General features: G+C 44.7%; 1 protein-coding gene across 2 annotated transcripts in view; it reads left to right on the top strand.

The window, feature by feature from the left end:
* The first annotated feature begins 2,829 nt into the window (after positions 1 to 2,829).
* The window catches only part of EFCAB2 (EF-hand calcium binding domain 2), a 109,224-nt gene continuing 99,655 nt past the window's right edge, over positions 2,830 to 12,398 (top strand). For both annotated transcript variants that reach the window (XR_006815637.1, XM_045983282.1), the window contains exon 1: positions 2,830 to 3,927. Coding sequence is in view for 1 of the 2 variants with exons in the window: in XM_045983282.1 (XP_045839238.1) it covers positions 3,897 to 3,927 (31 nt within the window). In the remaining variant the exon portion in view is untranslated. The remainder of the gene's footprint in view (positions 3,928 to 12,398) is intronic.

The raw sequence follows: 12,398 nt of genomic DNA, 5'->3' as shown, positions 1-12,398 counted from the left end.
AGTGTGGGGCTCAAACTCACGACCCTGAGATCAAGTCACCTGCTCGCCCACAGGCGCCCCAGGGCTGGACCTTCTTGATGTTAATCATCTAGGGAAGGGTTGTAACCTTTTTTAGGAAACTGGAATTAGACAAACCAGGGAAAGTAACTGCCTCCCTCTCACTTCCTGGGTCTAGAGCTCAAGGAGTCGAGATATGCTTAAAGCCACTTCTACTTGAGGTTTAAAAATGGGAAGGTCGAAACCAGGAAGGGGCCGCACACGGAAGATGCCACGCTCTAGAATGTGGACTCCAGATGTCATGCAGGGTGCAGGTTCTTGAACTGAAGGGTGTGAGGCCTGGAATCAGATCACCTCCTGTTGTGTAGGAAAGCCCTGGAAAAGCAAACTCTCCCAGGGGAAGCTGAATCTCAGGAAAGAAGCTGGAGTTTGACCTCAGAGGGCTCCTTCCTACATGGAAATGGGGGTTTATCTCAAAGAAAGTGGATTTCCTTTCAAGTTCTTAAGCTTTCAAAAGTTTACAGTTACATCTATGGGGTCTCATGAAAGCTCCAAGATAGGGAGTTTGGGCATTGCCATTTTTTTCTTAGTTAGCAGAATTTTTGTTTTGTTTAAAAGATTTTATTTGACGGAGAGAGAGAGAGCAGGAGTGAAGGGGGCAGGCAGAGGGAAATGGAGACGCAGACTCCCCACTGAGCAGAGAGCCTAGGACCCTGAGATCCTGCCCTGAGCTGAAGGCAGACACTTAACTGACTGGGCCACCCAGGCACCCCATGAGTTAACAGCTTTATTTATTTATTTTATATTTTTAAAATAATTTTATTTAATTTAGGGAAAAAGATCCGGAAGAGGGACAAGCAGGCTCATGCTGAGCACAGAGCCCCACTGGGGGGCTTGATCCCAGGACCCTAAGATCATGACCTGAGCAGAGACCAAGAGTCAGCTGCTTAACCGACTGAGCTACCTAGGCGCCCTGAGTTAATGGAGTTTTAAAGAGATGAAATGAATGACTTGCCTAGTCTCGTGTCAGTCCACGGCAACAGCCAAGGAAAATCCAGTTTTTGTTTTTTCAATTATTCCTTATCCAAGGAGGTTTCAATTATCCCCAGAATAGGAAAGTAGATATGGTGTGAAGATTTTTTGGCTATGATTTTGCCTTACTCACACAACTTATCCTTTCCATGTCAGCCATCTCTCAGGTAACTGAGTCGATTGTATTCAAAAGTAATATCTGTGTTCCCTCACTAGCATGGAACTGGTGCCCGTGTGAACAGATTTAACTCACTATAAATTCAAACACGCAAAAGGACATAACCTGGCCCCATTGAATAATTAATCAAGCATGTCATTGTCTAAAACTATGCCCTTGTTTTGTTTTGAATAGGCTAGTAGTTTGATTTAGCCTTGAGATTGTATAATGTGAGTGGGACCAAAAATAATTTTCCAGTTTGGAATTTCAGAAAAACTCAGAAAAATCACTCTGAGAATCGTAAGTGAAAGAGCGCTTGAGAGCTCAAAGCCATAGTTCAGAAACAAATTATATTCTAAAGGGAAAAAATGGCTGTGGTTTATTTGCTGTTGTCCAAAACAAGCTAATATTTTAAAAGAATTAAAATTGTAACATAATCAGAAGTCAGTTTTCCATAACCAAAGACAAGTGGAAAGTCAAGTCAGGTAGCATAATGTAGATAATTACTCATTGGTATTGTGGGCCTCTATTTTGTCATTTGGATAACTACTTTTTTTCCATTTTGTGGAGTTTTCCAGAATAATGATACATTTTTATGTGTAATAAGCTAATTAGTCAATTGAAAAATATGTATTAATCTCCTAATACGTGTCCCAAATTAGGTGATGTACTGTGAGTACATAAAAGATTTATATCATCAGGCTTCTGACTTCAAACCTAACTGGAGGGGAGGGGTTAACATACACTGTTATGTTACTCATCCCAATTTAGAGAAACAGTATGGTCTTAAATCTGCTGTAGAAATTCAGAGTAGAAATTAATGTGGTTTGGAATAATCTAAATAATCTTTTTTTTTAAGATTCTATTTATTTGACAGGCAGAGATCACAAGTAGGCAGAGAGGCAGGCAGAGAGAGGAGGAAGCAGGCTACCTGCTGAGCAGAAAGCCTGATGTGGGGCTCCATCCCAGGACCCTGAGATCATGACCTGAGCCGAAGGCAGAGGCTTTAACCTACTGAGCCATCCAGGCGCCCCTAAGTAATCATTTCTTAGTAAGTCATTGGAACGACCAACCCCAGTCTTAATTTTTTAAAACATGTAGTATTTCAGATGCAAGAATTTAAGAATTGTTGTAGGCATTGGGGATACAGGGACAAATAAAGTGTTTCCTGTCCTCAAGAGCTTATAGTACAAGCAAATATACAAAGTCATTGCAAATCAATGGAAGAGGCTCTAGAATCTGAGTTCTGGACTCATGTGAGGAAAAGCTTAACCCGGAAAGCTTCAAGGAGCAGGTGACCTTCAAGGAGGTCACTGACAACTGGGAGGGAGCGGCCCCAGTGTCTGCGGGAGGGTGAATGTTGGGGCTGGGAGAGGGGTGGGGGAGGGCATTCCAGAAAAAGGAAACTGCAAACAGCCTATGAGAAGGCACAGTGAGTGAGAAGTCAACCGGAGCCCAAAGCTGGGGTTTTCCCTACGTTTATTTCAAAGCCCTTCATTATCTATATGCAAAGAGGGCGTCTTTTAAAAACAAACTACCAGACTATAATGACTACGAAATTTAAATATTATGTCAATGCTAATGATTACTTTCCCATATTCTGGGAAGTCCAGAATTTACTGTAAACAACCGTATTCGTTTTATGTAAGTACCTATTTTCTAACAGAAGCCATTTTGTGATGATTCAAGTTTCTCATCAGTTTCAAAAAGAGAATGCTGGAGACAGCACCAAACGAGTACATTCTAGAGAAAACGCTTATTTTAATTAAGAACAGTTTGCTTCCGGGCTTACTGAGAAACTACAGGACCAGAATGAAAGGAGCACGTGAAGAAAGTCATCACATACTAGTACCTTGTACTCTGAAGGCTTCAACAGTTAGTTAACAGTTCATACATTTTCACATAATGTCCTTTAAACTAATAGGCAAACACTTAAAAAAAATCACCCAAGATTCGCTTTAAAATCGTGTGTTCGTTTGAACCACGTAATTCAAGAAAAGCATTAAAAAAAAATTCTAGCATTATGAGTTGATCCTTGAACCCAGACAAAAATGGAACATCCTGCGACAGCCGCGAAGTTTCAGAAACGCGGCAGGTACACCTTCTCCGCAGTAACCTTAGCTGGAGGTCACGTCCAACCTCGCGAGCTAGGACATTGAACGTCGGGGTCGAGGCGGCCCGGCTGGCCCGTCTCCGTTGCCATGAGAACCTTCCAGTCTGTGTCAGCCACTGCCGCCTTGGCGACGTGTTTGCTCGGCCGGCCGGGCTCGGGGGTGCCGGCTGGGATGCCCCCGTGCCCGCCTGGCGTCCTGGCCTCTCGGCCCCCGGGGCAGCCGCGAGGTCCGCCCCCTGCTCTCCGGCCGCGCTTTCAAATCCGTCGTACCCACGGGCGGGGAGGGAGCCGGGCCTGCGAGTCCCCACGCAGGTCGGGAGGAGGGAGAGCGGGGCCGGTGGCTCGCTCACTCCCTCGACCGCCCAGGCCGGAGAGGGCCGCGCTCCGGCCGCGGGAGAGGGGCCGAAGGGGTGGGGAGCGGGAGGGAGAGGGGCGCGCGCTACGAGCTTCCCCCCCGCCCCCGCCCCGGCGTCTCGCGCCCTCGGGGTTCCGAGCCGCCGGTGCCTCAGGCCAGACTCGCGCGGAGGCTGGAAGGGGCAAGGACGCCACGACCTAGGGTGACGCCAGGCATCTCCCGGGCGACGGCTCCACAGCAAGATGGCGGACGATAAAGAAAGGGAAGGCACAGGTAAGACCCGGGCCCGCACCGGGACGCGCCGGGCGGGGTGGGCCGCTCTCCAGCGGAGTCGGCCCCGCGGGGAGAAGGCCCACAGGGCAGGGGGCCACTGACGGGGCCACTGACTCGCCCTGCAGCCGGGCGCCCGCAGCCTCCCGGCCGAAGTCTGAGCCCCGCCCCGTCCCCCTCCCTCCTCCCCCGGCTCCCCCCCCTTCCCGCTCCCCCTCCCCCACCGCCTCCCTCCCCGGGAGCTCCGAGCCGCGGCTCCGGCGGGCGAGGCCGATAATGGCGTCCTTGTTCGCCGCCACCGCCGGCACCCCGCCTCCACAGTCTCGCCCGGCCTCTGTGCCGCAGGCGCCACGCCGGCGGCCGCTTGGCTGCGGGCACTCGGGGCGGCCGGGGGGGAGGACCGGCTCGGGCCGCACGGCAGCCCCGCCCGGCGGGAACGCGCCCGCCGCCTCCATTTTGCCTGCTCGGAGGGGACGTGAGGGGGACGTGAGAGGCGTGGGGGGACGGCCCTTCCGGCTCGCGGGCGCCCTCTCCGCGGCTGCGGCCTCCGAAGCGCGCGCCCGTGAGGGGCCGGTCGGAGCACCGGCGCGCGGCAGCGTGAGGAGGGCGGGAGAGCTGCCCGCAGGCGGCCGCGCTGGGCGGCGGGCGCGCGGGCGGAACCCGGGGCGTCCACGTTGCGCGGCGACCCTTGACGTTGTGCCCGCGCCAGCCCGAGCCCCGGCCCCTTCCTCGGTTGCTCCAAGGGAACAGCCTGTGCGTGTGTGCCCAAGGGCACACTCGTGGCAAAACCCCGTGCACCCGTCGAGGTCAACATTTTGGAAATGAAATGACAGTTCGTCCTTGTTTCCCGGCTGGGGAGCTGCTGACACCGGGTCACGTGTCCCTTCCCTCAGCCTGCGGCCAAGTGTCATCAGGGTCACATTTACAAGTGCAGAAACCAGCCCTGAGGTAGTCAGTCACTCGTGTGGCTAAAATCACGGAAAATCGGCGGAGAAACCGTGGAAACTGGGCCGAAGATCTGCCTGCCGGTGGATAAGAGGAATACGATTTGGTTTATTTTTAGGACTGTTAAGTCTGAAAGTCGGAAGTGTGTTCTAGAGGTTACCTGTACGAAGATGGCCTCATTTTTTATTGTGCTGCTTTAGAAGTAAAAGGTACATCCGAAGGAAGTGATTACTTTTCTTTTTAAAGACTGATTTTAAAGGGTTTTATTTTTATTTTTTGGAGTTTATTTTTGTTTTTTTTTTTAAGTAGTCTCTACACCCTGTGTGGGGCTCGAACTCCCGACAGGAGATCAAGAGTCACATGCTCTTGGGACTGAGCCAGCCAGGTGCCGCTTTAAGACAAATTTTTAAAAACTGCCCCAGAAAACCAAATGATTTCGGCGTTATTATTATTTACAAAAAAGTGGAACAAGATAAATTAACATATTAATTATGGGGATTTATTTTTTTAAGGTTGATTAGGTCTGGAGAATGCACTGGATCATGTCTCAAATCCAATTTTTTCTTTACTTTCTTAAAAAAAAGCTTTTCTGATGTTTCACTTTTCAGAAATACTTTTCTATTTAGAATAAATCCAGAGGAAGAAACAGTTCTGTCCATAACTGTAGAAGTAATGACAAAGGCCGGATGTCATTCATTCTGTTGACATATGTTGAATGCCTGTGGAGGGTGTTCTCCTTAGGTGAGGATTTCCAAGGAAAAAAACTTGACTTTCAAGAAAGGTGCTATCAGGGCACTGGGTGGCTCGGTTGGTCAAGCCGCTGCCTTAGGCTCAGGTCACTGTCCCAGGGTCCTGGGATCCAGTCGCGTGTGAGGCTCAGCAGAGAGCCTGCTTCTCCCCCTTCCTCTGCCTCTGCCTGTGGCTCTGCCGACTTGTGCTCTCTGTCTCACTGTCAAATAAATAAGATCTTAAAAAAAAAAAGTGAGATCAGTAAAGGAGATAAGACATCAGTGGAGGGGAGAGAGCAGTTAGCTGGGCTGAGCAGCCCGTGTGCCAGACCTGTTTCTGGGTGTGTTACATCCCGTTCTGGTCTGTGGACAGCAGCCTGAGCATCGCTGGGGGCTTACCAGAAATGAAGAGTCGCAGTCCCTGCCCCTGACCTGCTGAATCAGTCTGCAGTTTAGCAGATCTGTAGGGGATCCGGATGTATATTAAAGGTTGGGAACCAGTGTTATTTGGTATATCTTATTCTTAACGGTTTTACAAGTTGATTGTAATTGCAGTTGGTAGGACATGATGAAATGATGCCATGTTGCCTGAGGGTAAACTACAACTCATTTGGCAGTTATCATCTTTGGACCTAACTGCACTCCTGTATTTGATTCTCAGCTCTGAAGGTTGAGAAATTACATCTCACCAGTAATCATAATTGATCAAGGCTTGGGGGTTTCACTCAAGCTAACTAATTAATTTTAAATTCAGTAGGGGTATGCTGATACTTTAACCAGAAAGCTGATCTCAGCAATATAGTATTTTGTTTTATAAGTATTGAGCTTTTGGGGAGGGTGAATTTATATTTCAAAAGGTCCTTGATGAGCATGGAATCACACACAAAAAAGGATAGTTTTGGAGCATATATCCAGTACCCTGTTAGCTTTAAGAGGAAAGGACCATTAAAAAAATATATTTTTTTTATTTTTTAATTTATTTATTCGACAGAGAGAGATCACAAGTAGGCGGAGAGGCAGGCAGAGAGAGAGGAGGAAGCAGGCTCCCCGCCGAGCAGAGAGCCCGACGCGGGGCTCGATCCCAGGACCCTGAGACCATGACCTGAGCCGAAGGCAGAGGCTTTAACCCACTGAGCCACCCAGGCGCCCCTAAAAAAAATTTTTTTTTAATTTACATTTAATTTGGTTAGCGTATAGTGTATTATTAGCTTCAGGGGTAGAGTTTAATGATTCATCAGTTTCATACAACACCCAGTACTCATTAGATACAATGAGCCCTCTTTAATGCCCATTACCGGGCTATCCCATTCCCCCACACACCTTCCCTCCAGCAACCCTCAGTTTGTTCCCTCCAGTTAAGAGTCCCTTTTGGCTTGCCTTGCTCTGTTTTTTTGTTAGTTTATTTTTCTTCCCTTCCTCTGTGCTCATCTGTTTCATTTAAATTCCACATATGAATGAATCATACGGTATTTGTCTTTTTCTGGCTTATTTTGCTTAGCATGGTACCCTCTAGTTCCATCCATGTTGGAAATGCAAGATTTCATTCTCTTTGATAGCTGAGTAATAATCCATTGTATATATAAAATACCACGTCTTTATCCATTCATTTGTCGATGGGCATCTGGGCTCTTTCCATATTTTGGCTACTGTGGACATGGCTGCTATAAGAAAGGGGACCATTTTCTGATCTGTTACACTCCGTGTCTTGAGGAGGTGCCCAGCACATTGTAGGAGCTCAATATTTATTGAATAGAGAATATTTGTATTAATTAAAGATGTTTATATTTTAGCCAAAACATTACTTGTTAACTAAAAATCTATTCTGTACCCAAAACTACATACACTAGTTTTGGTTTTTTGGGTTTTTTCCCCTCATTCTTCCAGGTAAGCAATAAACTTGTATTACTTCTGGCTCAACAAACATATTTTTTAAAAGATTTGTTTGTTTATTTCAGAGAGAGAAAGAGAGGGAAGGGGCAGAGAAAATCTCAAGCTGACTCCCAACACTGGGCTCGATCCCAATGATCCTTGAGATCATTACCTGAGCTGATACCAAGAGTTGGTCCCTCAACTGACTATGAGCCATCCAGGTACCCCTCAACAAGTATTTTTTGAGAGCCAAAGTATTCACTGGCCTGTCTTTAAAAACAACTACTACAAAAATTCTCTTTGTAGAAACATGCATATATTTTCTTTTTAAAGATTTTATTTACTTACTTGAGATAGCACTAGTGGACAGGAGGGGCAGAGGGAGAGGGAGAAGCAGACTCCCCGCTGAGCAGGGAGCCTGGTGTGGGACTTGACCCCAGGGACCTCCGGACCATGAGATCATGACCTGAGTCAAAGGCAGATGCTTAACTGACTGAGCCACCCAGGTGCCCCACCTTAACTGATTTTCATATATTTTAAGTAATTTATCTTTAATCTTGAGAAAGTTTCAGAGGAAGTTTAAGCTTCTAGATTTATATCCTATCCAGCTCTTCTTCAACATTTAAGGGTTAATCTTGGTTAAAGTACAGAGGACATCGGTAACACAAATTAACTATGACAGGCTATTATGTTCTATTTATAAGTTTCCTATAAGATTATGTACACTGAAGTTGTTCTGTTCCTTTGTAACGTTTTTGTGGTTTAAGATTATTTTTTTTCCTAGGGGCACGTAGGTGGCTCAGTCGATTAAGCTCCTTTGACTTAACGACTTGACCCCTCAGTCCTGGGATTAAGTCCTGTATCAGGCACCTTGCTCAGCAGGGAGCCTGCTTCTCCCTCTGCCTGCTGCTCTCCCTGTGTGTGCTCTCTGACAAATAAATAAATAAATAAAATCTTAAAAAAATAATTTATTTTTTCCTAGATTAAAAAACGTATGTAGTTATGTTAGCTAACAAAGAACGGAATTTAAATTTTAGAATCAAGTTAATTTCAAAAAAAGAGCTAATTTTGTTTTACTGAAAGAATATTTGAAATGGGATGCAAAAATTGTTTTTGCAGTTCTATTATTTCTTTCAAGTTTGCTCAGCCAGAACACTTTTTTCCCTTTCCTTCTGTTTTGTTTTGTTAGAGAATCAACTCAATTGTCGATTCTTTGAATCTTTTAAACTTATTGTCTCTGTCTCCTCGAGAATTTTACGTAGGACTGCAAGGAACTTCTGTTTGTAATTAGAATCATGTCTAGGAAACAAACTGCTTAGGAATAAAATCCTCTAACTTGGCAGGGCAAGGCGCTTTGGAAGGTATGTCAGTTTTTTCAGTAAGCCTCAGATATTTAAAGCTCGCTTTAGGATTTACTATTTTTGTATAAAAATATTGTTTCTTTGCATTGGTTGGCAAAGTGCCTCTAATTCAACTATCAACTCCTAAATGGTAGAGTTTTACAAGTTTTTCTTTATTTCTTTGTATTGTGCCTTTCCTCTGAAAACCTAACATTTGAAAATCTAAGGTAAAAAACAAACTACAGGTGGGTATTACTTTTTAAAAAGGAAACTGTTGGTAGTGCAGGGTATACAATGGAGTACTAGAAAAGTGAGGTACGACCTCAATTTCCCCAAGCTCTGTCTGATCTTAGCCAAGATGCTAGACCTCAGGAGCCTGTAGTTCCTCAATGTAAAGTGGGAAGAATTTTACCTACTTCAAAATGTTGTGATGGAGATGGTGTGGTCTTTTTTTTTTTAATTTTTTTATTTTATTTTTTAAATTTTTTAAATTTTTTATTTTTTTTTTAAGCAATTTGTTTTTAAAGATTTTATTTATTTATTTGACAGAGAGAGAGATCACAAATAGGCAGAGCAGTAAGCAGAGAGACGAGCCGAAGCAGACTCTGCGCTGAGCAGACAGCCAGATAGGGGACTTGATCCCAGGACCCTGAGATCATGACCTGAGCTGCAGGCAGAGGCTTAACCACTGAGCCACCCAGGTGCCCCGAGATGGTGTGGTCTTACCCATCTTTATATCCCCAGTACCCACCGTGATGCCTGGCAATAAAGAAATGCTGAATAAACAGGAAGAAAAGTGCTTGGCACAGCCTAGGAAATATGTAGCTATCAGTATGTGTGGCATGGAATCTAGGAGTTAGGAAAAACTTAAATCTAAGTCTTCCCAATTCTTGATCACATATGATGCATCCGTGCCTATTTTGAGGACCGTTTAGCAGTTTTCTCCTTGTTTTAGACAGATAACAATTGACGTAGAGACCAACTGAAGAAGAGAACTAACTCACTGACAATTTATTTCCTCTAATTTAGAATAAAACTTGGAGAAAAACTGGACTGAAAGTTATCTTTGTACTTACCTATCAAAATCAGTGAAGAAAATTCATTCCTTAAAAAGTCAAGTGGAGGGGCACCTGGGTGGCTCAGTTGTTGAGAGTCTGCCTTCAGCTCGGGGCATGATCCCAGGGTCCTGGGATCGAGCCCCATATCGGGCTCCCTGCTTGGCAGGAAGCCTGCTTCTCCATCTCCATCTCTCACTGCTTGTGTTCTCTCTCGCTGTGTCTCTCTGTCATATAAATATATATTAAAAAAAAGTCAAGTGGACAGTGAGATAGCACGTCACATCCCTTAGGATGATTGCAGTAAAAAAAATTAGCACTGGCAAGGTGTGGAGAAATTGGAGGCCTCGTGTGCTGTTGATGGGCATGTAAAATGGTACAGCTGCTGTGGAAAATAGTATCGCAGTTCCTCAAAAATTCAGATACTGAATTACCATAGAGATCCAGCAACTCTACATCTGGCTTTATATCCAAAATAATTGAAAGCAGGAACTTGAATAAGTCTTTGCATACCTGTGTTCATAGCAGCATTATTCACAGTAGCCAAAAGGTAAAAGCAACTCAAGGGTCCATCAGTGGATGAATGGTTAAACAAAATGCAGTGTGATCATACCCTGCAATATTATCCATCTTTAAAAAGGAAAAAAATTCTGACTTAATGCTACCAAAAGGCTGAATCTTGAAGATACTATTGTGAGTGAATTTAACCAGTCACAAAAAGACCAGTACTGTGTAATTCTTCTTAAATGAGGTACATAGAGTAGTCAGATTCGAAGGAACAGAGAGTAGAATCGTGGTTGCCAGAGGGAAGGGGAAAAGGGAGGTTGTTAGTTAATGGGAATAGAGTTTCAGTGTTTGCAAGATGAAAAGGGTTCTAGAGATGGGTTGTAGAACAATGTGAATGTACCTAACACTACTGAACTGTGTGGTGCTTGAGCTGATTAATTCTTTAGTCTGTTTTATCACAATTTAAAACAGATCAAATGGAGATGTTGAGTACATCCAAAATACCTGAAATACTGCAAGTGTGAGAAACTCCCCCGGAGCCTGTAGTCCTCGGAGTTGCCACCTACTGGCTTGGGCTTTGCTTCCAGAAACCTACCAGGTCATCTGGTAAAGAGCCAAGAACCCCCGCCACTGTGTTGCTGTAGCAGGGGGCGGGGGGAAGATAAACATTTTGAAGTCTCAGAGCGTTCCGCATAACAAAGATCCACCCTTCAGGTGGAAAAGACTTTCCAAAGAGAGCTTTGTCCTCCCCAGCCTGCATTTAACCAACTCTGGTCCCCTGTAGCAATCCTATCTCGTCTGAGGGGGCGGGGAGAAGCCAAAAACACTTGTGAAGGTCACAGCCCAAAGACAAGTCCAGTGAAAGACTAAAGTTTAATAATGAGGTAGAATGCTTTCCTTGGCTTAACTTTACCACCACATCACAGAGTTGTAGTACAATAATTGTGGATTGCCGCTGAACTGTGTGTGGCGCACATTGCTTCAGGAGTCCTTAGAGGAATCCGGTACGCACAGCTATAGGGAAGATTAAATACAGCCCTGTTCTTGGCCAAATTGTTATGAAGCGTCTTGACTGACTGTCTTAGTTCCTGTTACTTGAGCGGTACGTCTGGCTTTCAACAAAAAATTAGAAGGCACGCAAAAGCAAAAACACCATTGGAGACCAAGTAAGCATCAGAACTCAGGTCTGTGATACATATCTTGGAATTATTAGATTGAGATTTAAAAGAGCTAGGATTAATATGTTGAGGGCTCCGATGGAAAAAAGCAACATTCAAGAACAAATGCATAGTGTAAGCAGAGACGTGGAAACTCTGAATCAAAGGGAAATGTTAGAAATTTAATGCCGCAGAACAGAAGAATACCTTTGGGGGGGTCCGTCAGCAGACTCAACATTGAGGAAGGAATGACAGAATTTGATGATTTCAATAGAAACTTCCCAAACTGAAATACAAAGAGAAAAAAGAATGAAAACAAAACAAAACAAAACAAAACACCCAGCATGAGAGCTGTGGGACAGTTTCTTAAAGGTGTAAAAGACACAATGGGAATACCAGCAGGGAGAGAATGAAAGAACAGAGCAGAAGAAATATTTGTAGTGGTAATGGACAAGTTTCCCCCCAAACATCCCAAGATACCAAAGCAGATCCAGGAAACTAAGAGAACACCAAGCAGGGTAAATACCGACAAATATTGCCTGGGCATCTCCTAGTCAAACTGCAGAAAACAAAAGATGACAAGAAAATCTTAAGATGCCAGAGGAAAGCAGTCACCTTACCTGGACTTTGTCAGAAATAGTTGAGGCGTTGAAAGATGTGACCGAGTTATTTTTTTAAATAATCAGTATTGAGGAAGGTACTATCCAAGGTCACTTGCTACGTGGTGAAGCAAGGGCTTCATTCAAGTCCGACTCCAAAGCCAATGTCCTTAGCCTCTGTGTCTCACATAGAGAACTCAAGTGGAAATTTATATAAGGAAGAAAAAATAATAATAAAAATAAAATAAAAATAGAATTTACCCATCATCTCATC

The sequence above is a fragment of the Meles meles genome, chromosome 17 (genome assembly GCF_922984935.1).
Source record: "Meles meles chromosome 17, mMelMel3.1 paternal haplotype, whole genome shotgun sequence".
Taxonomy (NCBI): Eukaryota; Metazoa; Chordata; class Mammalia; order Carnivora; family Mustelidae; genus Meles; species Meles meles.
The sequence above is the reverse complement of the archived record's forward strand: the minus strand, read 5'-3'. Positions and strand labels throughout refer to the sequence as shown.